The 25,500-nt window shown below is 49.7% G+C and overlaps 6 protein-coding genes across 6 annotated transcripts; all 6 read right to left on the bottom strand.

The window, feature by feature from the left end:
• Nucleotides 1–531: 531 nt before the first annotated feature.
• DFJ58DRAFT_882741 (cytochrome P450) lies at nucleotides 532–2,762 on the bottom strand (the record flags this gene model as incomplete). Its single annotated transcript, XM_041394575.1, has 11 exons — nucleotides 532–1,064; nucleotides 1,113–1,236; nucleotides 1,291–1,333; nucleotides 1,407–1,441; nucleotides 1,490–1,576; nucleotides 1,646–1,748; nucleotides 1,800–1,919; nucleotides 1,973–2,222; nucleotides 2,280–2,542; nucleotides 2,600–2,696; nucleotides 2,749–2,762. The coding sequence occupies 11 exons, from the start codon at nucleotides 2,760–2,762 to the stop codon at nucleotides 854–856; spliced, it is 1,347 nt and encodes a 448-aa protein (XP_041244008.1). The 3' UTR covers nucleotides 532–853.
• A 1,446-nt stretch (nucleotides 2,763–4,208) lies between these two features.
• On the bottom strand, nucleotides 4,209–5,968 carry DFJ58DRAFT_660314 (uncharacterized protein; the record flags this gene model as incomplete). The annotated part of the gene is given in 8 exon segments (XM_041382141.1): nucleotides 4,209–4,295; nucleotides 4,349–4,621; nucleotides 4,773–5,052; nucleotides 5,134–5,321; nucleotides 5,354–5,384; nucleotides 5,398–5,552; nucleotides 5,601–5,683; nucleotides 5,761–5,968. Coding segments are annotated over 8 exon segments (1,305 nt in total), but the record flags the coding sequence as incomplete, so codon positions are not given.
• Nucleotides 5,969–12,804: 6,836 nt separating this feature from the next.
• DFJ58DRAFT_788123 (Aldehyde/histidinol dehydrogenase) lies at nucleotides 12,805–14,727 on the bottom strand (the record flags this gene model as incomplete). Its single annotated transcript, XM_041390137.1, is given in 10 exon segments — nucleotides 12,805–12,967; nucleotides 13,019–13,101; nucleotides 13,151–13,237; nucleotides 13,311–13,374; nucleotides 13,435–13,570; nucleotides 13,624–13,852; nucleotides 13,872–13,990; nucleotides 14,048–14,130; nucleotides 14,331–14,572; nucleotides 14,635–14,727. Coding segments are annotated over 10 exon segments (1,299 nt in total), but the record flags the coding sequence as incomplete, so codon positions are not given.
• Nucleotides 14,728–17,281: 2,554 nt separating this feature from the next.
• DFJ58DRAFT_683981 (uncharacterized protein) lies at nucleotides 17,282–20,038 on the bottom strand. The gene is made up of 10 exons (XM_041383268.1): nucleotides 19,445–20,038; nucleotides 19,051–19,387; nucleotides 18,892–18,974; nucleotides 18,677–18,843; nucleotides 18,425–18,606; nucleotides 18,350–18,369; nucleotides 18,016–18,293; nucleotides 17,934–17,952; nucleotides 17,600–17,872; nucleotides 17,282–17,544 (listed from the first exon to the last, which is right to left on the bottom strand). The coding sequence occupies exons 1-10, from the start codon at nucleotides 19,709–19,711 to the stop codon at nucleotides 17,458–17,460; spliced, it is 1,713 nt and encodes a 570-aa protein (XP_041244005.1). The 5' UTR covers nucleotides 19,712–20,038; the 3' UTR covers nucleotides 17,282–17,457.
• An 870-nt stretch (nucleotides 20,039–20,908) lies between these two features.
• DFJ58DRAFT_380324 (uncharacterized protein) lies at nucleotides 20,909–22,198 on the bottom strand. The gene is made up of 3 exons (XM_041380118.1): nucleotides 21,837–22,198; nucleotides 21,627–21,787; nucleotides 20,909–21,570 (listed from the first exon to the last, which is right to left on the bottom strand). Exons 1-3 carry the CDS (start codon nucleotides 22,131–22,133, stop codon nucleotides 21,195–21,197), a joined length of 834 nt encoding a protein of 277 aa, XP_041244004.1. The 5' UTR covers nucleotides 22,134–22,198; the 3' UTR covers nucleotides 20,909–21,194.
• Nucleotides 22,199–22,350: 152 nt separating this feature from the next.
• DFJ58DRAFT_727897 (cytochrome P450) lies at nucleotides 22,351–24,412 on the bottom strand (the record flags this gene model as incomplete). The annotated part of the gene is made up of 12 exons (XM_041385527.1): nucleotides 22,351–22,564; nucleotides 22,621–22,743; nucleotides 22,799–22,880; nucleotides 22,937–23,023; nucleotides 23,086–23,179; nucleotides 23,226–23,297; nucleotides 23,356–23,461; nucleotides 23,508–23,648; nucleotides 23,703–23,828; nucleotides 23,881–24,042; nucleotides 24,095–24,172; nucleotides 24,222–24,412. The coding sequence occupies 12 exons, from the start codon at nucleotides 24,410–24,412 to the stop codon at nucleotides 22,351–22,353; spliced, it is 1,476 nt and encodes a 491-aa protein (XP_041244003.1).
• Nucleotides 24,413–25,500: the final 1,088 nt, after the last annotated feature.

Genomic DNA, 25,500 nt, shown 5'->3' with positions numbered 1-25,500 from the left:
CAGAGGGGCACAGCGTAGTTGAAACCTTCCGGGCTATCCGCAAGTAAGTCGTGCACCTGATAACAGAGAAAAGGGCAAGAGTGTGCTTCACTCGCTTCTAAAGCTGCTCAACGTGAAAGACCAAAGAGGTAACGAAGCTTTGCTTTTAAAACTCCGCGGTCATTCATCTTCAACAATGATCACAATTCGCTCCCCAGTAGGCCCGCGTGGGCCTGGATGGTCTTTCCCTCTGAAAAGACATGGTGCTCACCATTCCGTGAGTGTCCAAGGCTGCCTGCCCTTGCACTTGGTGCTCATTCATTTGCCGGATGATCTTGATACCTCAAGGAAGTCAATGCACTAAGACAGTCACGGTATGTCTTGTGATGGTGCCCAGAACTGTCTCACAAGCCCCATTAGGAGACTTCACAGGATTGGGTGGATGCCGATATATCTTCGGCGGCATTGAGACAACACTGACGCCAATTGTCTTCTGCTAGCAGGGGACTGCATGTGAGTGGCGCAATTGTTGTAGTATGAGACAACGCTCAGTAGTGCTGTGTTCATTCGACGGGGGTCACAGTATTACCAATTGTATCGACTCATCAGTTCCGTCTTGAACGCAGAGTAAGCAGAAATTGCAGGCCGATCGACAAAGGTGCACAAAGCAGGCACTCGGGGCGCAGAGTGGTGCTGTCGATACCGCATCCGTTGTTCATTAACCAGTCGAAGAGGGAAATTGGGCTGCTTTCATGTATTTGCATCACGCTCATTATTGATGCTTCCTGGGCCAAGCTACACCTGAATGTACGCACGGAATGGATCATAGTGGACGGTTCCGACAAGACATAGTCCCAAAAGGTTATGTACATATCTAGGATTGCCCCACGGCTTCTTCCAAATGCCCCACATCCAACCTAGGGGAAAACATGACCGAAAACGGCTGTGGGTGCGCAATAACATTTTCTTCGAATGCCCACCTATCTATGGGCGCATCTTTAGGTTCCAAGATTCGAAAAGCCCAGAACAAATACGCAAGGGTGATCAAGACAGAATCACTTGCTAGATACTGTCCTGGACAGACCCTGATTTACCTGTCAGTTTAATACTACTGATTTGATCAGACAACTGACCGCCTGCCAAAGCCAAATGGGAAAGACTTGAGATCGGAACGAATGTGCCCACATGGTTCAATCCATCTCTGGGGGTCAAAGTTTTCGGGGTCGGAAAAAAGCAGTTGCATCATGAGAAATAGCCCTGTAGTGTATGATAGTCACCGATAAGTTAGGGAGGATGAATCAATGATCGCACCAGTGACAGCCGTAGACTGTTGCGCCAGCAGGGATCCGGAACCCTTCCTACACACACAAGTATTAATCCGCAATCTGATATCCAGTCCAGATTTTAAGAACATCAATTTCACATACCCATATTATATCCCTCGTGGCACGATGAGGGAACCCTGTGCTAACAATTAAGGATAGCTGACAACGAGAGGAACATAATCTACCGAGCGGGACGACAGGCCTCCAGCGTAATGATTCATGCATAAATGCGTGCAACTGAGTAAGACGCTGGACATCTTCAAAAGATGGGGCTGTGAATAAGAAATTGAGTATCTCATCCTGATCTCATCCCATAATTGAACCATAAAAGCGAGACATACCTCGTTCTCTACCTACGACTGTATCTAGCTGTTCTTGCACACGCATTTGTGCCTCGGGATGGCAAGCCGCAGCCAGGATAGCAGTGGTGATGGCCGCAGAGATCTAAACATGAACTGTTAATCCCGCTCACCAACCAAGACGTGAATTATTCACATTGTCAGCAGCAGCACCAAAAAGCGTCCCTCCCAAAAAAGACATCTCAATTTTCGATAGCTGATGCCCATGTTGCTCGAGAAGTGTACGCATGAAAGACGGCCCAGCGATACCACTTGCCTGAAAGAGATGTGAGCGCACAAAACCCACATCGCAATTGAAACACAAGTCACTATCTCATTGTTTACTCGCTCCATCTGCCCTAGTACCAGTTCATACTCCTCACGAAACCAGGCCTTCAACTGACGTCCATACCAGGGCACGTACCGCAGAATAGGGATGCGATCAACCAAAAAAGCACCGGGTTGCATGACAATTCCAAAACGGTCTACCACAAGTTTCATCCCTACTACCTCAGGATCCGTGCTCGCGGTCGGTGTCGACTTCCCATATGTCATGCGCAGGATGACCGAGTTCGAAAATCTACATTGTTGCGGTTTGGCAAAACTAATAACCACAACAGTGATACTAACAACTCACCGTTTCACATGTTCCTGGTGTTTCTCTGGTGCCTTCAAAATATCGCACACGAGCTGTTTCGCGTCCTCTGATTGTATGTCTCGGTACGCTTTGATTGCCTTCGGTTGTAACTGTAGCTGTGTCGCTTTGCGAAACCGACGAAACCGTGACCCGGCACGGATAAGGACAAGACGTGTATTTTGAGAAAACATTTCATCAGCAGCTATGGCACGGGGGCGATCAACGAGAGCACTCCCTTGTTTCTCCATAATATCGTTGGCTGTCTAGAGAGCCGTCCATCCTCGTGAGTGAAGCACAATATCCAGCAACTGATCACGTACCTCTACACTTCCAATGATGACTGAGACTTGATTTCCCTGACATACAGAGACGACCGGACCATACTCTTGTATCCACTGTGTGATTGTATGGGTCACACTGAAGCGCTAGAAATTGAACAGCTTGCTTAGGAAGCACGAATACAACAAACTTGTTTGATGGCATAGCACTGTCCCAGAACCAGCGCCTTGGAGGTCCGGGGGGGCAGTGGGAATGCGTGTTTGGCAAAAAATCTTCCCCTGCAGTACGCGCCGAGTACGACAACAATTGCTACTCCAGCGAAAATCCAGGTAGGTGAAAACGAGAATGACTCGGACACGTGGAACGTCATCATTAGCTATCCTAGTATGGATTGGTTATAGACAGTCACAGTTCAAGTGAGAGATTCGTCAACCAAATTCGTGCTGTGTAGTACTGGTAGCGCTTACTTCGGGTCCCAAGATGTATATGAACGGTTCCTGGTACCCCGTTATCATTCGGACCTTTCTCGGTTCCTTCGAACGGCTTTAAACCCTGAAAGCGGTGATATGTGACCTGTTACCACTCCGAAACTGTTCGGCTCCTACAGCAAGGTACGAGCATCTCAGTTACAGCAGATCAGGTGAAGCTTGGGTGAAGCCGCTCAGCAAGCACTGTGAACCTTAAATAATAAGTCCATTGATATTTTCGCTTTTTCTTGTACATGAGGAACAGAGCATTACAGCTAGTATGCACTCCCTCCGATGCATTGGGAGTGAGTTCAGTATGTTCTATTGGGTGTATCCTACCTATTAGTGATATGTGCAAGCCCACTAAGTACGTACACAGGGAAAAGCAGGGCTGGCCAGAAAATGTTAATATCTTGGAATTACCAAATCAGGACATGTTTTGGGCGGTAGTACCTCTGTCACTCATGCCTTTTTCTTTTCTGCCCGCTGAACTAGTTTCATTACTCATTCGAGCACACTTTATCGACCCCCATTAATTCAACACTGCTGGCACGTAGTTTTTTTTCGCCACGGCTTGGCAGTCGAATAGTGGTGAGTGGTAACAGAGCATTGCACACTCCTCGTTTGAAACAGACAAACTCCCATTGAGAGTTGGTGACGGCACAACGCCTCGTACGTATATACCGTAAAATTGGAGATGACTGTCCGTCCTGTTCGTTCTGTCCGTACCGCCCGAATTTAAATTGGCTATCCGAAATGCCTCGGAATTCCTCGAAAATCTCAGATTTGTTTTATGGGATTTAGGTCAACTTTGGGCGGCACAACCTCACGGATGATATGACCTTGAGGCCTGTTGCCAACGAGGCAAACATGAACATGATCTCTATCGTTAGATCAGGGATACCTGGGAGACGATCAGCAGCGAGATCATGGTTTGCCGGACGATGGGAACAGAGAGGACGGACAGGACAAAGCGGACGGGACGGACAGGACGGACATCCAATTTTCATTTGTATACTATCTCTTACAAACTGTGGCTAGTGTCTTCTGGTCTATACTGTCCTAGAGTGAGTGTTGGCCTACCGAACAAAGACAGCCACACAACTTTAGTCGTACATAACAAGATGGCCAGCATTAGTCAAGGGTATCGAGGAAAACATACGAGAAACTTGCATGTGACGCTTCACATTTTCGCATTCGCTTTTACCTCTTTTTCATACCCCTCGACTAACACCCGTCTCAACACCTTCCTAGTTGGCGATTTGGGAATCTACCTGAGGGCTCAATCAACTCATCCCCCCCAAAAAACGAGGAAAACCCTACCGTCTCCACAATCCCAATCCCTCCTCTCAACCACTTATACCGACCCAAACGCTCTTGCACCCATACGTTGAGTCGTGTCACAACCTCTTTCTTACCCAACGCTGCCCCCGCAGGGGATAACACGATCCACGCGCGCAGTATGCGTTCGTCCGGGGTACGCCCACCCGAAACGTTCGTGACGCTCACATCAGTAATGAGTCTGTCGGGCTGCGCCAGGATCGTGTTCTCGATTGCGACGGGAGAGACTTGCATCCCTGAGATTTTGAGCGTATCCTGTAAGGACGGAGGTCAGTACAATGTGAACCAGGTTATGTTTATGGATGGTGCAGTTTGTCTTGGTGCAGTCTTCGAAACTGCAAACAGGACAGATCGACTCTAGCATGAGTGGGCATATCCTACTCGTCGAATCAACTTACAAAAGTACCTCGTCCTCATCGATCCGTATCTGGTCACCCGTGCACACCCATCCATCGACAAACGTTTTCCGAGTGGCCTTATCGTTTCCCTTGTCTCCCAGCGCCACAGAGCCTCCATGGACGAGAAGCTCGTCTGGCTCGTTCGGGCCCGCAAGGGACCCGTCGGGACGGACAACGCGGGCTTCGACAGCAGGAAGAAGAACTTGTTTTTGGCGCGTCCATCGAGTATGCCAGGGATGGGCTTCATGGCGATGGCCATTGTGTATCTCAGACAATGACGTCAGCGAGCTGGAAGGAGCAGATGAGGTCACTTACGAATTCGGACATGCCGTGGCCTGTGAAGTAGCACCAGGGGTTTGCACACGATACGCAGACGACACACCTTCAGTAACTCTTGATATGTCTGTGAAACGGGCGCAAACCTGGTCAGCAAGCTGAGGCGGGAGATATGCGGCGCCGCTTGCGATCGCCTTAACCGACTTTATATCAGCAGTTTTGAAGCGTGGATGGTGAACGAGTTGGTGTAGAAGGGAGGGGACGAGGAACATGGGTGGTATCTACATTGGCTCCAGATGAGTACCAGAAGTACTACAGGACTCGCTAAATGCTCTTGGTATTCACTTACTTCGGGACGCTGTCAATATATCGATGTCCCATTTCGGGAGCATGACAATCGTGGAGGGATTTAAGAAGTTGAAGAAACTGGTTGTGTAAAGGTTGAGAGAGTGATAGAGCGGAAGGACAGTGAAGGTTACTTGCAGCCCATGAGGGGCGTTCCATACTGGTGGCTAGCAGGGGAGTCAGGCAGACCAAGAAAGTAGCGTCGGAAGACATACAGCCTGAGTTTTAGCCATTTCCATACCGTTTACTATTGTTGAGAGGGTGGAAGTAGTGATGTTTCCGTGGGATATCATGACGGCTGTATAATATAGTCAGACGGTGCGTCTATGTTTCTGCGATTTGGAAACGAGACCAGTGACAAAAAGAGAAACATACCTTTGGGAGGACCGCTTGTTCCACTGGAATAAACTAAGTAGGCCAGAGTGTCCTTGGTAGTATGACGGACTGGCAGATGTGGAATACCATTCTTTCGAGCAGAGGAGATGAGTTGATCGTAGCTTGTATAGCCTTTATTTTCTCCTTCTAAGGGGTAAATCCGATCTGCTGGGAGACCCGAAGTCAAAGCAAGTTGCAGTAACGAGGGACTGGTAAAGATCCTAGTAGGGCGGAAGCAAGTGCAGCGAACAGCGGCTGTACAGGCGCGGGACCAAACGAAAATGAAAGGACTGCGGTTGCCGCACTAAGTAGGTGCTGCAAGTGTCGTTGATGCAGCTGGTTTGGCAAAAAGGTTGGGTATACAGGGTGCGGACGATATGATAAGCGTTGGGGCAGGCCAAATGAAGACCCCGGCGCTGCAGGGGCTATTTGTGGAGTAGACGAGGTAGGGAACAAGCTAGGTTTATGGGCAGTTGGAACTGAGGCCGATCGAAGGCATATAACACTTGCCGGTTTGGGAGACTTAGCAGGAGTAAGGTGTCCGTCACCTCGTTGAGGTGTTACCAAATGAAAATAACGACTTACAAGTTCAGCCCGATGGCCCATGTACACATATTTCATAAGTAACTTAATGAATCAAGCGTGTTCAACATGATAATTCAACGATGCTGAAGTTTCGCTAGCCCTTGCACAACACACGTTCTTGCAATGCCCAATCATAACTTAACTTGAACATGGTTAATCGATTAGCGCTGCCTCGAGGTTTGTGGTCAAGGGTATTCGAGTGCTTGTTATATAAATTTTGTTTTTACCCTCCCCTCTCTCTAACTCTTGCATCGATTTCCCTCAGACCAATACAAATCTTTGACTGTTTACCGTGACAATGAGCGAAGACCGCAGGCCGAAACATCCTCCAGAGCCCTCTGAATCCAGAGAAGCAACTACTGGCGAGAGCTCGGTACGTGTTCTCATAGGATCGCTGTAGATGAGCGCCAATAACGTCGTCGGCCTCTGACACATTCTTCATTCAGAGCCAGCCCCATAGCGGATTTCGTCAGGCCCTGCAGAAATTTAAGAAGAATTTGACTAAAAAAGTTTCTGTACGTCGACCTTGAACTTCTGCTGAGGGTGCTAGAATATAGCTGATATATATTGTGCAGAAACGCTTCAAGCGTTCCCGCAACCAAACCCCTGCTGTCCAGAACGCCGACCATGAAGGTGCTTCGTCGAATCAGAATATCGAGGTAGGTGATCATTATTGTAATCTTGAACTTATCTGAGGTCCACCAAGGATCCGTCGCATCTACATCCTTCTGATGGTGACAAGCCCGCCACACCTGAGAATCTCAGTGGTAGTGCGAACCAAGAAGCATCCGGAGAACCTACTCCAAAGGTATTTACGCCAAACGATTTGTTTTTCATCTCTAAATTCTGGTGGGTGCATAGGTTCAGGCTGCTTCGTCTGGCGTGGAAATTCCTGATCCCCAATCGGTTGATGCCGGACTTCGAGATGCGCGTCAGGGTATGGAAAGTATGAAACAACTCGGGAAACATGGCACTGCTGCGGCATCCGCAGCCAAGGATGGCCCAAAGGATCTCGATGCCGCAGACAATTTACAGACCACATATCTTCAACCACTCAGGATTTTTGACACTGTCGTTGGGGATCTTGCGAATGTATGGGCCACTCTCTTATGTTGGAAGTGAGCTAATTAAGTTGCATAGGTACATCCTTACGCAAAGGTGGTGCTGGGTGTGCTGTCTACTGCATCTAAAGTACGTGTGGTTTTGCCCTCCTGTTCAGCGGTTGCTGACTCTATGCAGATTATCCTCGCTCAAGCGGAACGGGACCAATCGATACAATCTCTTCTCAAGAAATTAGAAGAAGTTTACCGCTTCATGTCACAAGACGACACTCTTGGCCAGATATCATCCAAGCGCGACATCTTTGGACGGATCGCCCAGCAGACTCTAGAGTGCGCAAGTTTCATCAGGGACTACTCGGAGAAAAAGAGTTTTTGTGAGTCATCGAACTATCCGCATTTCGTGAATCTTATACTATTATCACAGGGAAGAGACTCGGGAAAAATGTTGTTTCGGAGACGGATGATCTGATTACACGGTACAACAACGCTTTGGATGAGCTTATGCAACAATTTCGGGACCAAGCGATTCGGGACGTAGCCGATCTTGTCCGGTGTACGAGTAAGGATTTGGACGTACTTCTGACTTTGCGTCCACTCATACTCCTTCAGGTGACGAACTGGGTGACAAACTGGATCTTAGCGGTATGCCTTACGCAGCAGGCGCGGGACTAGTTACCACGAAACAATGCTTACCAGGGACGCGCACGGACATTCTCTCCCAGATCACTGAATGGATCCGCGGAGATGCTGCTCAGCGTGTGATGTGGCTATCTGGCCCTGCAGGGACGGGGAAATCAGCCATCGCTCACACAATCGCCAATTGGTTTAACGACTTGGGAGGGCTTGGTTCTTGTTTCTGCTTCGACCGGGACCTTAAAGCCGACAAACGCCATGAAAAAGTCTTCTCCACTATCGCTCGCGACCTCGCTGACCGTGATCCGGAGATGAGACGAACATTGGCGCATGTCGTCGAGCATGCAAATGCGCTCAAGAACACGACAGATCTCATCCAGCAGTGGCGCAAGCTATTTATGGAACCGCTAAAGAAGTTGTCTGAGTCGAGCATGGGCCCAGAGCCTGTCTTGATCGTCATTGAAGCACTGGACGAGAGCGGCGGAGTCGAGACACGGCATCACCTTCTCCGCATACTTGCCGGTAAACTTCAGGACAAAGGTCTTCCCCAAATCACCGAACTCCCTCCCAACTTTCGGGTTCTCGTCACCTCTCGCCCACTTCGTGATATCGGTGATGCATTTCACGGTGCTCAGCATATTCTACGGTTATCCATGGACGACATTCCAGAAGCGGTTGCAAAGAGCGACATTCATACTTTTGTGTCTGAGGAGCTGAAAGACCTGCCTGATCTTGGGGACAAAGAGTTTGGAGACCTCGCTGACAAAGCTGATGGATTATTCGAGTGGGCACGTCTCGCATGCAGATACATCCAAGAAACCCCTCTTGGCTCTGAGCCGATTAATCGCTTCCATACTGTGGTGTCCCACGATCGTCGAGAGCGGAAAAACCTGTTGGATGACATATATAGCTTCATTTTAGGAGAAGCCATGGGGAAGGACAGATGCACAAGAGCCGAGTATCAGCAAGCATTGGCGAAGTTTCATTCCGTGATGGGACAGATACTTGGCTCAGCCGAACCCCTCCCTTTAGATGCCCTGAATGCCATGCGGAGCCATTTTCCAGACGCAAAGGAGCAATATAAAGTGGAAGTCGTGGTAGCACACATGGGATCCCTCCTGAGCGGCACCACCAACTCATCTAGTCCCATCCGACCCCTTCACGCCTCCTTCCGCGAATTCCTGACAGACAAATCATCCAGCGGAGACTTTTTCGTGGAGATCTCGAACGCGCAACGCAATCTTGCTTTTGCGTCACTTCGTGTGATGGAACATGACCTTCGCTTCAATATGTGCGATTTAAAGTCTTCCTACCTCCCTAATAGCAAAGACGCGGGGCTGCCGGATCGAGTCGCAACACGCATTTCCTCACATCTGTCCTATTCCTCTCGATTTTGGGCTACGCACGTAGGAGCAACGGAATTCGACACGGAGCTCGCAAAGGAAATAGAATCATTCTTTGACCACGAGCGGCTTCTCTTTTGGATTGAATCACTCGGCCTTCTCAATGGACTCAACGTTGCAGTTGCTGTGCTTCCACTGATTTCCCAGTGGCTGAAGGTGAGAACAGAGTTCCCTGGTGGTGTCAGGCGAAGTGCTTACGCGCGAACACAGGGCCAATTTGGGTATGAAAATGTGTTGTCTACTGCAAAGGATGTGCAGAGATTCGTCCAACTCTTTGCTGGGATGATTCTACACAGCACGCCGCATCTGTATGTATCAGCGCTACCATTTTCGCCCATAAAGTCCACGATAGCCACAAAGTTTACTGCAAGGTTTCCGAACACTCTTCATCTGATACACGGACGTGTTGTGAACTGGACGGCTATTCAGACCGTGATCAGTGGCCACATTACTGGGGTTTCGTCAGTCTCGTTCTCCCCCGACGGCACTCGCATCGTGTCTGGTTCTTATCATTCCGTCCGGGTGTGGGATGCAGTGACGGGGCTGCCATTGGGTGAGCCCTTCCGAGGGCACACTGGTTCGGTTTCAGTCAGTCTCGTTCTCCCCCGATGGCACTCGCATCGTGTCTGGTTCTGACGATTCCACTGTCCGGGTGTGGGATGCAGCGACGGGGCTGCCATTGGGTGAGCCCTTCCGAGGGCACACTAATTCGGTTTACGGTCAGTCTCGTTCTCCCCCGATGGCACTCGCATCGTGTCTGGTTCTAGAGATGACACTGTCCGGGTGTGGGATGCAGTGACGGGGCTGCCATTGGGTGAGCCCTTCCGAGGGCACACTAGTTCGGTTCGGTCAGTCTCGTTCTCCCCCGATGGCACTCGCATCGTGTCTGGTTCTTATGATTCCACTGTCCGGGTGTGGGATGCAGTGACGGGGCTGCCATTGGGTGAGCCCTTCGAGGGCACACTAAGGTTCGGTTTCGTCAGTCTCGTTCTCCCCAGATGGCACTCGCATCGTGTCTGGTTCAGAAGATGACACTATCCGGGTGTGGGATGCAAGCGACGGGGCTGCCATTGGGTGAGCCCTTCCGAGGGCACACTGGTAAGGTTTCGTCAGTCTCGTTCTCCCCCGATGGCACTCGCATCGTGTCTGGTTCAGAAGATGACACTGTCCGGGTGTGGGATGCAGCGACGGGGTTGCCATCGGGTGAGCCCTTCCGAGGGCACCGTTAGTTCAGTTCGGTCAGTCTCGTTCTCCCCCGATGGCACTCGCATCGTGTCTGGTTCTTTGGGATTCCACTGTCCGGGTGTGGGATGCAGCGACGGGGCTGCCATTGGGTGAGCCCTTCCGAGGGCACACTGGTTCGGTTCAGTCAGTCTCGTTCTCCCCGATGGCACTCGCATCGTGTCTGGTTCTGAACGATTCCACTGTCCGGGTGTGGGATGCAGCGACGGGGCTGCCATTGGGTGAGCCCTTTCGAGGGCACACTAAATGTGTTTCGTCAGTCTCGTTCTCCCCCGATGGCACTCGCATCGTGTCTGGTTCTTTGGATTCCACTGTCCGGGTGTGGGATGCAGCGACGGGGCTGCCATTGGGTGAGCCCTTCCGAGGGCACACTAGTTCGGTTCGGTCAGTCTCGTTCTCCCCCGATGGCACTCGCATCGTGTCTGGTTCAAACGATTCCACTGTCCGGGTGTGGGATGCAGTGACGGGGCTGCCATTGGGTGAGCCCTTCCGAGGGCACACTGAGTAGGTTTCGTCAGTCTCGTTCTCCCCCGATGGCACTCGCATCGTGTCTGGTTCTGAACGATGCCACTGTCCGGGTGTGGGATGCAGCGACGGGGCTGCCATTGGGTGAGCCCTTCCGAAGGGCACACTAAGTTTGGTTCAGTCAGTCTCGTTCTCCCCCGATGGCACTCGCATCGTGTCTGGTTCTTATGATTCCACTGTCCGGGTGTGGGATGCAGCGACGGGGCTGCCATTGGGTGAGCCCTTCCGAGGGCACGTTAGTTAGGTTTCGTCAGTCTCGTTCTCCCCCGATGGCACTCGCATCGTGTCTGGTTCACGGGATTCCACTGTCCGGGTGTGGGATGCGGTGACGGGGCTGCCATTGGGTGAGCCCTTCCGAGGGCACACTAGTTGGGTTCGGTCAGTCTCGTTTCTCCCCCGATGGCACTCGCATCGTATCTGCTTCTTATGATTCCACTGTCCGGCTGTGGAATGCAGCGACAGCGCAGCAATTCCAGGAGCACATTGAGATCCACTCCTCTGTATCCTCTTTGGATAGACGTCCCACCACACCTTGCAAACGAGAAACTATCCCGTTGACCAATACTTGGAGCAATCGCGCCATTTGCTTCTCATCAAACTTGGAACATGCGCTTCAAAACCCTGCTGAGCTACTCGAGAGCACCTCTGATCATCATCTTAATTCAACTCATGTCTCGCGGAAAGGTGGATGGATAGAAGGAGCTGATCGTCGGCTGCTTTTCTGGGTACCACCCGCTTCCCGAGAAAGACCATTTAATTCTCTCGGGACTGTATTTGTGATACCCAGCGGGCAAGAGATTGATTTGAGTCGCATGGCTCATGGAGAACACTGGTCGAATTGCCGAGATCCGTGAGTTCTTAGCCTTAACCGTCCCTCACAGTTGCTAAATCAATACTTCTAGCTCTACTTCCTGATGAATGATCCAATTGTAGCATTACCAAATGTACAGTTTTGGTCTACGTCAATCCTACGCCTGGCGCCGAGCTTGAATTTATTGTGGTTGCAGAGTGCATGGACGCTTTGATCACAAGTTCCCAAAACCTAGTGCGCACCAAAAGCTTATGTCGATAATCGATATGATTGCGACCTCAGTAGTACTGTTTTGGACATTATATTAGCTACTTAGCGTTACTCACTTCTTATTTTCTCCCTCAGTCGTTCCGCTCAACGGCTGAGGTGAGCATCATATTTACTTGTATAGAACTTCACGTATTAACATGTACGTAGTATTCGCGTTCTTAGGCACAGTATATGAATTCAGTCGTTTTGCTCGACGGCTGGGTATTCGCGTTCTTAGCTTGTATGGCCGCCGCCCATACCCGGTACCGCAGAGTAACGACGACGCGATGAGGCGAGATGGCGATGGTTTTCTGCTTTAGTGCTCGATCCCCTGATCAGAATGCTTGAAAATTCATCTTCCATAACGTTCCTCATCGAACAGAAGTAGTGACAAGTTAATATGATTCTTTGATTGATACAACGTCAATTCCTAGTGTTGTTATTCTGATACCAATTATCTCAAATCAAGTTCGACGGGTATTAGAAGTCCTTCAGGCCCATGAAATTCTGCTTCATGCTTCCCGCCGAAACGAACCGGTAGAAGATGCTCTTCATCATTGGTCCCGCTTGCTCGTGCTCCTCCAAAGGGCTGTTGACCCACGACTGCGCCAGTGCATTTCTTGTTGTAATAGACGTTGCCGGCAGCATTGCGTAGCTTGTTTGTGGCAGTCAGAAGCGCTTTCCGGTCTGCAGCAAAGCTGGAAATTTTTTTGTTAGTTAACGCTTGTCGCAGAGACCTTGCGACTTACGTAGAGCCAGTCAGTGCACAAGGCGAGGTGTTGTCGAGCAGTTCCAGAGTCTTCTCATAATTCGTGTCGTCGTACACATAGACCTGAAAAGTTGTCAGTAAATCAGGCCGCATTTCCGAACACAACTATTACAGTGATGACAGGACAAAAGATTTCTTCTTTCATCGTGATTGATTGAGGATATTTGGTTAGAATGATGGTAGGTTGTATGAAATAGGCCTTCGGGTCATCATCCGTAGGATCATGAAGAAAGTCACAGGTGGGTCATACTATCTGCCTTACCGATAAGAACCTCCCCTCCCGCATCCTTGGCTTTCTGGATAACGCCCATTATTTTGTCATAAGCCGGACGACCTCTGCGATATTGTTCAGTGACCGGTGCGCAGCTCAACGCATAGAAATGGAACGCACATCACGGGTCCCATAAAGTTGCTGTAGTCTGACGGTGACCAACTGTGATCTTCGCAACCTCGGACAGGAGCAGATCTTTGAATCCAGATGACCAAAGTGAAGAGGAAACATATAGCCGTGACAATGCAGAACATTTTTGTCCTGCACACACGCCTATCAATCTTGCGCGCCACTCATACATACAACATGCCCACCTTGATACTCAAAGTCGTCTCGAATGCTCTGCAAAACCGCATATCGGACGTCTGCCGACTTGTGGATGACATGGAAATTCTTCCCTCCTGTCTCGCTGACGATTCTCGGATACCCTCTGTACTTGTCTAGGTTTGTGGCAATGTCTTTCCATAACTTCTTGAATATAAAGATCCTGCCCGTGAAGTGGAGTGCTGCAAAGTTGGGGTGGTATATGACCTGTGCGACGACCTGTGGAGGTGGCCCGAACAAACTGGATGACGCGAGCTGGAACACCGGCCTTCGCAAAAATCTGGTAGACCAAGTAGTTGGAATACGTAGCCGTTGGTGAAGGTTTCCATATGAGTGTGTTGCCGACGATCGCGAGAACTAAGAGATGACTGATTCAGAACGTAAAACTCGTGATAGAATAGTCGCTTGTATCACCTGGAAGATTGCTACCAATTGTTGTGAAGTTGAATGGCGAAATTGCGAGAACAAATCCTTCCAGCGCACGATACTCGACGCGGCTAAGCAATCATCAGAAGTAGCTTCATAGAAAAGATACTGGACTTACTTCCATGGTCCTGCTGAGTTCTTAGGAGGCTGCTCCTCAACATATTTGACGCCGGTACAGAAGAAGTCAACAGCTACGAAAGTTCCATTAATCAACTGCCACCAAGATAATATCATCTTACACACCTCGGCAGCAGCATCAATTTTGGCCTACCAAGCGTTCTTTCCTTGACCAAGCATGGTAGCTGCCATCGAATTGTAATGGTACTTGCCGCTAACAAGCTCTGCAGCATGCAGGAAGAAGGCGGCGAGATTGTTCCAATACATGGCCTCCCACTCGGCCTTGGCGGCAAGGGCACCATCAATCGCGGTGACTACAGCCGATTCATCTGCCTCGTGGTGTATGTAGAGATGACGGGCGGGTATGGGCTGCTTTGCAAGTTTACCAGTTCTAATCTAATATCCACAGAAAGCTAAGTCATCAACGAATTGGCTTGTGGCATGCTTACGGTACAGACCGGTAAACCATTCACGATACAGGGAAAGTCGAATGGAAGTTCCTGTTGCATCTGAGCGAGAGCAGCTTTGAGACCCTTACGCTCTGCTGACATGATTCAGCATCAGAAGGAGTGAATCGTAAAGTTCACATAGACTCCACCATAGATTCATTTTCGACTGCAGGTACTTTGAGCCAGCTGGGGTGTACTAGACATCTTGAATACAAATTCGTTGAGATAGGTAGAAGCGGATGTGTTACGAGTTAGGCTTCCATCACTCAAAGTCGTGATAGACGAGAACGGAGTAATGCAAAGACAATCGATCGAGTTGTTTCTTCACGCTGCAAACAAACTTATCTCCGCGGCGTCCGATAGGATATTCAACACTGCCACTTGCGAGTAATAATAATGGCACAGTGCATTCGATACAAACCTCCAACTTGGTCGGATTGATCATCCATCCTGGGAGCACGAACATTAATGGTGGTCTCCCTTTTACAGGCTACAACTGGAAAGTCATTAATGGACGTACGTCGTGCGTTTCTTAAACATTTTCAATTGATTGATATTGATATGCTAGAGCAGTGTGACGCGACGTCCAGGCCCAGCTCAGAAGGTTGCCGGGCCCGTTGATTAATCGACTACCGCCAGGCTTATTTGATGACACGCAACACGGCAATATTCATGTGCGTCGTTAATGTTTTTAAATTGCTTAGTTTCTACTCTGACCTCTGTTTTCTTGATCCTCTGCGCCCCTACACTGCGGTGCTTTCGCACCCTCCTCTCTACACAGTAGTTCGGTTTGGTCAGTCTCGTTCTCCCCCGCTGGCACTCGCATCGTGTCTGGTTCGGAGGATTCCACTGTCCGGGTGTGGGATGCAGCGACGGGGCTGCCATTGGGTGAGCCCTTCCAAGGGCACACTGATTCGGTTTACTCAGTCTCGTTCTCCCCCGATGGCACTCGCATCGTGTCTGGTTCGAACGATTCCACTGTCCGGGTGTGGGATGCAGCGACGGGTCTGCCATTGGGTGAGCCCTTCCGAGGGCACACTAGTTCGGTTTCGTCAGCCTCATTCTCCCCCGATGGCACTCGCATCGTATCTGGTTCTTTTGATTTCACTGTCCGGCTGTGGAATGCAGCAACAGCGCAGCAATTCGAAAAGCACTCTGAGATCCACACTGCATTCTCTTTGGATAGACATCCCACCACACCTTGCAAACGACAAACTATTCCGTTGAACAATACTTGGAACAATCACGCCATTTACTTCTCATCAAACTTGGAACATGCGCTTCAAAACCTTCCTGAGCTACTCGAGAGCACATCTCATCATGATCTTCATTCAAACCCTTTCTTGCTGGAAGATGGATGGGTGGTAGCACCCGATCGTTGGCTGCTTTTCTGGGTACCCCCCGCATCCCGAGAACGACCAATTAATTCTCTTGGGACTGTGTTGATGATACCCAGCGGGCAAGAGATTGATTTGAGTCGCATGGCTCATGGAGAACACTGGTCGAATTGCCGAGATCCGTGAGTTCTTAGCCTTAACCGTCCCTCACAGTTGCTAAATCAATGCTTCTAGCCCTACTTGCTAATGATGATCCAATTGTAGCATTACCGAATGTACAGCTTTGTTCCATGTCAATTCTACGCCTGGCGCCGAGCTTAGTTTTGAAGTTGTTCGAGTGAAACAACCCCCCGCACCAGACTGGGTATGACTTCCAATGCCACCGCTTTCAGTGGGTCCAAATGCATCCTGAGGACTATCCATCCAGTGAACGTTGTTAGGTGCTGCCAGCGGTCGCCCTTATAAACTGTCGTACCAGTCGATGATCAAAACCCCTTCAAAGCCTGGGTGGCCATCGGCACCGAGACGACCAACTTTGAGAGTCTTATGGTAGTACTAGCTTTCTTTCAAGTGAAGCATCATCCTCCAAAGACTGTTACGTTTCACTTTTATTTCTAGCTCCTGTTTTCTCCATAATCCTTCGTACATCCTTAAGGACTCCTACGTCTTCCCGACTCAAACTTTTACGTGTCAACGTCTACCACAAGATGATTACTACGGCATTTCCCCATAACCCACCGCAGAACGCGTTCCTTCCGTTCATGACCCCATTCCCTTTTCAAGTTCCCGTATCTCTCAAGAGGACAATGATGCTCTCCATGTCAAGCTCGCCTCTGGATGGAACACAACGTCGCACACAGTTATCACGATGGTTGTAATGTATTGGAAGCAAAGTCAGTTCTATCCACTTAATAGCCGTACTCCTCTCGCCCCTTCTCACTAGCTTTTCATTCCTTTGCAGTTAGTTACGGTTATCCCCTCCCTTGATTTTTGCCCTCATTAATCAACAACGGCCCATACGTATATACCGGAAATTTGGAAGTGACTGTCCATCCCCGTTTATTCTGTCCGTATCATCCGACGCTACTTTGGCTATCCGAAACGCCTCGGAATTTGTTTTCAGGATTTGGGCCAACTTTGGGCGGCGCAACCTCACGAATGATGTCCTTGAGGCCTGCTGCCAACGAGCCAAACGTGAACATGATCTCTAACGTTAGGTCAGGGATACCAATGAGACAATCAGAAGCGTAATCATCGTTTGCCGGACGATATGGACAGAGAGAACGGACGGACAGGACGGACATCCAACATTCATTTGTATACTATCCCTTACGAACTATGGCCGGTGTCTTCTGGTCTATACTGTCTTAGAGTAGACGTTGACTAACTCTCCGAGCAAAGACAGCCACACGACTGTAGTACGTAACTAGATAGCAAGCATCGGTCAAGGGTTACGGTATCGAGAAAAACATACGAGAAACCTGCATGTTACGCTTCACAGTTTCGCATTCGCTTTGACCTCTTTTTCATACCCCTCAACTAACACCCGTCTTAACACCTTTCCAGTTGGCGACTTCGGAATCTACCCAAGGGCTCAATCAACTCATCCCCCAGAACAAAACGAAGAAAAAATCTACCGTCTCCACAATCCCAATGCCTCCTCTCAACCACTTATACCGACTCAGGCGCCCCTGCACCCACGCATCGAGTCGTGTCACAACCTCTTTCTTACCCAACGCTGCCCCCGCAGGGGATAACACGATCCATGCACGGGGTATCCGTTCGTCCGAGGTACGCCCACCCGAAACACCCGCAACGCTCACATCAGTAATGAGCTTGTCGGGCTGCGCCAGGATCGTGTTCTCGATTTCGACGGGAGAGACTTGCATCCCTGAGATTTTGAGCGTATCCTGTAAGAACAGGGGTCAGTACAATGCGAAACGAGTTATGACTATGGATGGTGTAGTTTACCTTGGTGCGATCTTCGAAACTGCAAACAGGACATATCGACTCTAGTATGAGCGGGTATATCGTACTCGTCGAATCAACTTACAAAAGTACCTCGTCCTCATCGATCCGTATCTGGTCTCCCGTGCGCACCCATCCATCGACAAATGTTTCCCGAGTGGCCTTATCGTTTCCTTTGTATCCCAGCACCGCAGAGCCTCCGCGGATGAGAAGCTCGCCCGGCTCGTTCGGGCCCGCGAGAGACCCGTCGGGACGGACAACGCGGGCTTCGACACCAGGGACGAGAATTCCAGCAGAGCCAGGCTTGTTTTTGGCGCGTCCATCGAGCATGCCAGGGATGGGCTTCATGGCGATAGCCATTGTCTATCTCAGATAATGACGTCAGCGAGCTGGAAGGAGCAGATGAGGAGATCACTTACGAATTCGGACATGCCGTAACCTGTGAAGATTAACAGTAGCACCAGGGGTTTGCACACGATACGTAGAGGACGCACCTTCAGCAACTCTTGGTATGTCTGTGAAACGGGCGCGAACTTGGTCAGCGAGCTGGGGCGGGAGGTACGCGGCACCGCTTGCGATTGCCTTAACCGACTTCATATCAGCAGTTTTGAAGCGTGGATGGTGAACGAGTTGGTGTAGAAGGGAGGGAACAAGGAATAAGGTCGTGATATGGTATCTACATTGCAGCTCCAGATGAGTACCAGAAGTACTACAGGACACGCTAAATGCTCTTGGTATTCACTTACATCGGAACGCTGTCAAAGAATATATCGATGTCCCATTTCGGGAGCATGACAATCGTGGAGGGATTCAAGAAGTTGAAGAAACTAGTTGTGTAAAGGCCGAGAGAGTGATAGAGTGGAAGGACAGTGAAGGTTACTTGCAACCCATCAGGGGTGTTCCATACTGGTGGCTAGCAGGAGAGTCAGGGAGACCAAGAAAGTAGCGTCGGAAGACATACAGCCTGAGTTTTAGCCATTTCCATACCGTTTACTATTGTTGAGAGGGTGGCAGTAGTGATATTTCCGTGAGATGTCATGACGGCTGTACAATATAGTCAGACGGTGCGTCTATGTTTGTGCGATTCGGAATGAGGCCAGTGCTAAAAATAGACACATACCTTTGGGAGGACCGCTTGTTCCACTCGAATAGATCAAGTAAGCTAGAGTGTCCTTGGTAGCATGACGGACTGGCAGACGTGGAATAGCACTCTTTCGAGCAGAGGAGATCAGCTGATCGTAGCTTGTATAGCCTTTATCCTCTCCTTCTAAGAGGTAAATCCGGTCTGCTGGGAGTCCCGAAGTCAAAGCGAGTTGTAGTAACGAGGGACTAGTAAAGATCCTAGTCGCCTTTGCGAGCGAATTGGCGTATTTGAACTCGTACGGTGTTGAATAGGATGAGAACAGCGCAAACGGGACGGTGATAACCAGTAGGGAATGCAGCAGGGCTACATAGTCCTAAGAAAATTATGTTGTCAATTTACAGTCTCGACTGAACAATGAGATGCAACGTACTGGGCAGTTCTCACTCAGAATGCCTACAAGATCTCCATTCTCAGGACGAAGACCTAGGCCACCTTGCGACACATCAGCACCCAGTGCAGTAGCGCCATCACGGACACGCTCGACAAACTCCCTGAACGAACGCCGCTGGCCAGTAGCCACATTCACGAACAACGTGTAATCTGGCCACTCCCGCTGGTCAGGCCGGTTGAATAGCAGGTGGTGAACATTAGATTCTGGGACCTTTGGCAGGTCTGGGAAGAGCGATTTGTGGTACATGCTTGACAACCGATGCCCGAGGTTCCACAGTGATATTAACTGCGGCTGAGAATATTAAAGGTCCTGTGATTGACCTTGCTTTTTATAAGTACAATGGTATGATGAGCCGGACTTGTACGTAGCAGTTGACCGGTTTACGTGCACCATCAGACCGGAATTGAGTCTTGTTAGTAAATTTACTCAGGACGGACCATGAAAAACATTGACGCCAGGGCTTGTCAAGTGAGATGAAGCAAGGTGGTTACGTTAAATAATCAAAATTGGAGCCAACGAGTCGAAGAGATCAATCACGTTCACCGGTATCAAGCCAAGCTCAGTGAATTGCAGGGACTGTACCGGTGGCCAAAGTAGTGGTATTCAGCTTTACCGAGCAACAAGCGTTTTCACGTGCGATTGCAGGTAGAATTGGGACACATCTTGAACTGGTGGATAGAATGCAATGCCACGTGTTCAAATTCATCGCATCAGATTTGTTTACCTGCCATCCATGCTTATCTAATTATAATCAGTGCACGCGCCCAGAGTCTGCCGCCACTTGTCCGTCACTTTTACTACCCGCTTTCCCTCTGCCGAACTCATCCCGCCGACAACACCGGACATGCCATCACCGAGTCATATTCAACATCGATGTCTCCTGCTTCGACCGCATCTCCATAAGGTATGGAGGATTGTACTGCTTGTATCTTGATATCATCATCGCCCGGTATTCCAAAACACGAGCTTCTGCCAGTACTACTACCATCATCCTCGCACTTGCAAATGGCAATAATATTAACTTAGACATGTCCGTTTCGGGACCCTTCGTCGAAGTTGGACGGGCTTTAAAAATACACCCATGCCTCTTTTGCTTGGAAACAAGTTTCTCTTATATCACCTTTTCCTGTGCGTTGTCTTCCTTAGTTAGGGAGTGATCAAATTAACTTGTATTCCTCGAATCATCTTTCGTCTTACTAAGTAGAATAAGGCTAAATGAGCACTGCGACATTTTTCTGATGCGGCTGGGCGAGAGCAGGAAGTGGTGAGAGGGCCTCGAGAGGTCACGCTCTGGCGGGAGGTCCGAGTCGAGGCGTAGAGTCCGAGACAGAGGCAGCGCCAGGCTTCATGAGGTTGTAGTTGGATTTGGCGCGTAACGTGGGAGGGCGCAAGTTGGAGGTCAGGTGTGGAAGTAGGCGGAAGAAGACTGCATGTCAGGCGTGGTAGGCAGTAGTAGACGCGCGATGGCAAGGCGCTTAACCTTAGACACGAGCAGAAAATACCTTACCGAGTGGTGCTGGAGGTCTTGACCTCTGCTGTATGTGAGGTAATGCATGTATCTCGCTGACACACTCACTATCGAATGACAGAGCAGGCCACCATAGCACCAGCTAGCATGTCCAGGAACAAGCCAAATATCCAAACCATTCATACAACATCCCATCGTGGCGCTGCCGCGGGATGTAGAAGCATACAACGCAATAAATAAATCTCATAGACCGGGATGTACTTACCACCGCCTTCGTCGATATGAGTGCGCTTCTTCGACCTCCCGACGGTTAAATACATCCCCATATCCTTCATCTAGGCCCCCGTGCACAGTGCTCGGCGTCTCGCTCCCTCTCATTTCACGCTGCTTGCGCCGAATCAACGCCAACGCCCGTTCACGTTCTGACGATTCACGTGTGAGGCGCATGGTTGTAGCATCCGAGGGTGGGGGAGGCGGTTTCATCTTATTATTTGAGTCGGGTGGAGCGCGATGTTTGGAAGGTCGCCATGACGGCTGAGGGACAGGGGAAGAGTGGTTCGATGAAGAGCTCGATGCAAGCTGATGCGTGATGGCTGTGAGAGGGTCATTCATAGTCTTTGAAGCAATATCCCGCAATCTGAAATGTCAAAGGGAAGTCGTAAATCTAAGGCTGGAGCAGTATAAGCTGCATACCTTAAGCGTTGACTCTTCTCATCCTCCTGGTATTCCTTTCCCTTATCGCGCTCGCTGTACCATGGGTTGAGGTCCTTAGCACTTGGGGCCAGTGGTACACCCTTCTCAGCCTCTAGCTGTGCGGTCTTCTTCGTCACTCGTATGGCAGTAATCATTTCTTGCTAGCACCATATCAGTATATGCACACAAGAATGGCGACAAAAAACCGACCTGTTCTAAATCCTCAAATAGATTGATATGACCCTGTTTCGAGTCCTTGGCAACGATGGAAGCCTTAGCGTCCTCTATAACCTTCATATCATCCTCTTTCTTCTTCCCCTTTCCTTTCCCAAGTCCTGCACGTTCTCGGAGGAGGTCCAGCCGAGCCTCTGCATCAGCCAGCACTACCCTTCCCTCAGCCTCGGCTTCCTTTTGCGCGGCTTCCTCTTCATCTCTCCGTACACGTTCGATGTTGTCCCGGCGGTAGGGGTGATATGATTTATGATGAGCGATGTTCAGTTTGCCCATGTCGAACGCGGATAATATGAAACGGTATTGTGCGTATGGTACAGAACTAGGCGCGCTACAAAAAGGCTACAGACTCACAGGCTGAGCACAACCCACAATCATACATTCCCACGCACAAAGGGTACTGTACGTACTGTACACAAGCGCTTAACGCATGTATTAACTACTTAATACTTATAAGCATGTCTGAACTTTCAAGTTCCTAGATAGACGCCCTTTACTCCCCAGGTGCGCACAGTTCCCTGATCAAATTCTCATCGATCCTCTTCTCAAAACATATTTCAAACGGAGCAGCATGTATAGTCGCAGCATCCGAGAAAGCAAGCGTGTCAATCTTTGCTGCAGGATTCTCAGAAAGACGGAAAGCCCAGAGAATAAGAGCCGTGTTAATGAAGATAGACCGATTTGCGACATGTTGACCGGGACAGACTCTGACATTTTCAAGTAAGTCAGGAGAACGGGTCGAGAGATGAGCGATGCCACTCACCGGCGACCAAAGCCAAAAGTGAAAAACCGGAGATCATCGCGCACACGACCTGCATCGTCAATCCAACGCTGAGGATTGAACTTGTGCGGTTCTGGGAAGACCTCGGGATCGTTTGCGATAGCCCTGAAACACGAGTATTGGAGACAGAGGTGAACAACGAAAATGATTGTCTACTGACCAATGGTTGCCAATGACAATCGCACCTGCAGGAATGAGGTAGTTATTCCAAATTATGTCCTTGGTTGCGCAATGCGGAAAGCCTGTAGTGCAGGGTCGTCGTTCATCGTCGTGTCATCACAACTCAAATAAGACGTACCTCCAAGGCTGACAGGTCTCCACCTCATGCTCTCGAGTATGAACGCGGTAACCTGCGGCAGCATTTCCTGATCACCAAATGTCGGCACTAATCAGGAGCTATCTCAGTCAGTAGATGAACAAAGAAAAAGCATAACCTACGCCGCGTACGCCCCACGACGTTATCAAGTTCCTCTTGTACGCGAGCCTGTGCGTCCGTGTGAATGGTAGCGGCCATCATCATAACTGTGATTGCAGACGCAGTCTACAACAGTGGTCAAGTTAAGATGTAATGCAATGTAAGAGCATACCGAATCAGAACCGGCCGAAAACATTCCTCCTGCAATGTATGCCAGTTCCTTATCTTCGAGCTGGTACTGTTTCTGGTACTTCTAAAATGAACCTCCCGAATGATGGCCTTGCAGTCCCCTCACGCTTCACAGGGTGAGCGAGGACATCTGTCAGAACGGCAAAATCACAAACCATCTGCCTTCGCACCACGTCCAACTGCCCGTTAAAGAGAGGCAAGATCTTCTTGGTGCCATGCCTTCAGTTGGCTCAGGTAGCCTGGGACAAAACGCAGGATTGGATACGTATCCACGAGGTATGCTCCCGGCTTCACGGCTTGACCTAAACGCGCAAGGGATTTATGGACGGCAACAATTTCAGGGTCTGTGTACGAAGTCGGAGTAGTTTTTCCATAGGTGAAGGACATGACGACGGAAGCTGCATAACTAAAATGCAAAGATTACTACCAATACCGCGTGAGCAAGAGTTAATGTTCGTACCGCATGGCATGACGCTGGTGATTCTTTGGATCATTCAATATATCTAGAACCAGATTTTTTGAATTTCTAGCCTGGATGGGCTCATATGTCTCCGCAACCCTGGGTTGCAAGCCTGCATGCAAGACCCTGCTTTACATTCAGTTTCACTGATCGCACCTGGTAGAGACAAGATGTGTACCTGCGCAGCCGGCGCAATCTGTCACCACTGCCCTCAAGGAGCATTCTCATCCCGCCAGATAATGTCTCTTGCACTGCAATAGAACGCTGGGCGGTCATGCGAGATTTGCTCCCTCTTTTTCCATGATATCCACCGCAGCCTATGACGAGACCCACTTCATGCCTGGCTAGACGATGAATTGTTTGATGCTTACCTGATGACGTCCTATAATCACGAAAATCCTATGGCCTTGTTTGAGCGAGAACACGGGTCCAGTATTGTTCTGTCCACCTCGCGAATTGAAACGGCACCACTGTGTGAAGGGTCAGAGATTATATTGATGTCCCTTGACAAAGACTCACTATGACTCTGGCATCGTATTTCCAAAAGCCAATGTCCAGGCGGTCCAGGCGGTAATGACAACCGCCTTGTGGCCTGATATCGTTGCTTCACGATCCAGACGCTGGCCAAGACAATAAGGGTGCATGCAACAGTGATAAACGCCATTGAAACGGTCGGGCTTGCTGATAGTAGTCACGACACCCTGTACCATTACAATAGGTTAAGTACTCCAGAAGTGAGAACAAGGTGGCAACTTGCTGCGATGAGCGATAGGCACGCTGCGATTGCACTGATTTAGTACAAACGCAACTTGAAGTTCGCCTGGATGGATTAATCGGGCATGTGTGAGTTATGTATGATTTTCCTTCCATGTTCCCCGTACTAAAGGTAATAGATCCGTAAGAGAACGTGATGACCACCTGGTGATCAGTGGTGGACGGGCAAGCCTTGCCAAGATATTTCGACTCCAGATTAAGCGATAAGCAAGAAGGGAAGGGTGGAGGTTTGGGGCCTGGGGCCTCGCCGCGGAGGGTCGGAAACTCTAAAGCTAGAAGGTCACTGACCTAGACATTGCTCTCCCGCTAATGCTAGTCCTAGCCTCAGCGTTGGCCTCAACAACATCATGAGAAATACACGTGCAGCATGACCTAGTAGGCCTCAACGTTGCAATCCTCAACCCCTCCTCTCTCTCACTTGTCAGTGATTCCCACGTTCTCAGGCTGTCTACAGTCATCAGCGGAAAAAATCTTCAAGTTCCTTCCTGGCGCGTTCCAGCAGGCATCTATGTATCCATCAATCCCGACTCGAGCAGGCGCTGGAAATCAACCATCGAAGTCTTATCATCCGACGAATCTATAGCCTGGGCCGATACTATGACCCTGTACAGGTTCATTGAGACTTTCAGACAGAACTCGAGGACTGATCTTTTGTTTGTAGATCATTAGATGCGTCGCCTGCATTATCAATGGAGATCAGGGTGTCATATGAAGCTGGTCGAATGCTAGGCAGCGGAGAGGTCATCTGTAGAACGTCATCTCCTTCCCATCCGTTCGTAGTGTTCACCCTTCCCTCGCACTAAAGGCTGCTGTTCTATATCATTATGACAATCAGGACAGCGCTCTGTCTGACGTGAGTGATATCAGCCTCTGCGGTTTTGGCATTTGTTGACAGAACACCTACTGTAGTCCATCGGTGAATGTCAGATTGCTCAGAATACCAATGCGGGCCATGACTCACGACTTGCCACAGACGTGACAAGCGAGACGGTCTCTCACCTGAATGATGGTGTAAAGCATTTTC

The sequence above is a fragment of the Suillus subalutaceus genome, assembly GCF_016647625.1.
Source record: "Suillus subalutaceus strain FC151 chromosome Unknown DFJ58scaffold_52, whole genome shotgun sequence".
NCBI lineage: Eukaryota > Fungi > Basidiomycota > Agaricomycetes > Boletales > Suillaceae > Suillus > Suillus subalutaceus.
The sequence above is the reverse complement of the archived record's forward strand: the minus strand, read 5'-3'. Positions and strand labels throughout refer to the sequence as shown.

What these genes read in the sequence shown, in the direction of transcription:
- DFJ58DRAFT_683981 (XM_041383268.1), bottom strand. Translation starts at nt 19,711, where the DNA reads ATGTACCACAAATCGCTCTTCCCAGACCTGCCAAAGGTCCCAGAATCT. An exon ending in CATACCAAGAGTTGCTGAAG is followed by an intron (nt 18,370 to 18,424) that starts GTGCGTCCTCTA and finishes TAATCTTCACAG; the next exon opens with GTTACGGCATGTCCGAATTC. An exon ending in GCATTGGGATTGTGGAGACG is followed by an intron (nt 17,545 to 17,599) that starts GTAGATTTTTTC and finishes GCCCTTGGGTAG; the next exon opens with ATTCCGAAGTCGCCAACTGG.
- DFJ58DRAFT_380324 (XM_041380118.1), bottom strand. Translation starts at nt 22,133, where the DNA reads ATGGGCAAACTGAACATCGCTCATCATAAATCATATCACCCCTACCGC. An exon ending in TATTTGAGGATTTAGAACAG is followed by an intron (nt 21,788 to 21,836) that starts GTCGGTTTTTTG and finishes ATATGGTGCTAG; the next exon opens with CAAGAAATGATTACTGCCAT. An exon ending in GAGAAGAGTCAACGCTTAAG is followed by an intron (nt 21,571 to 21,626) that starts GTATGCAGCTTA and finishes TTGACATTTCAG; the next exon opens with ATTGCGGGATATTGCTTCAA.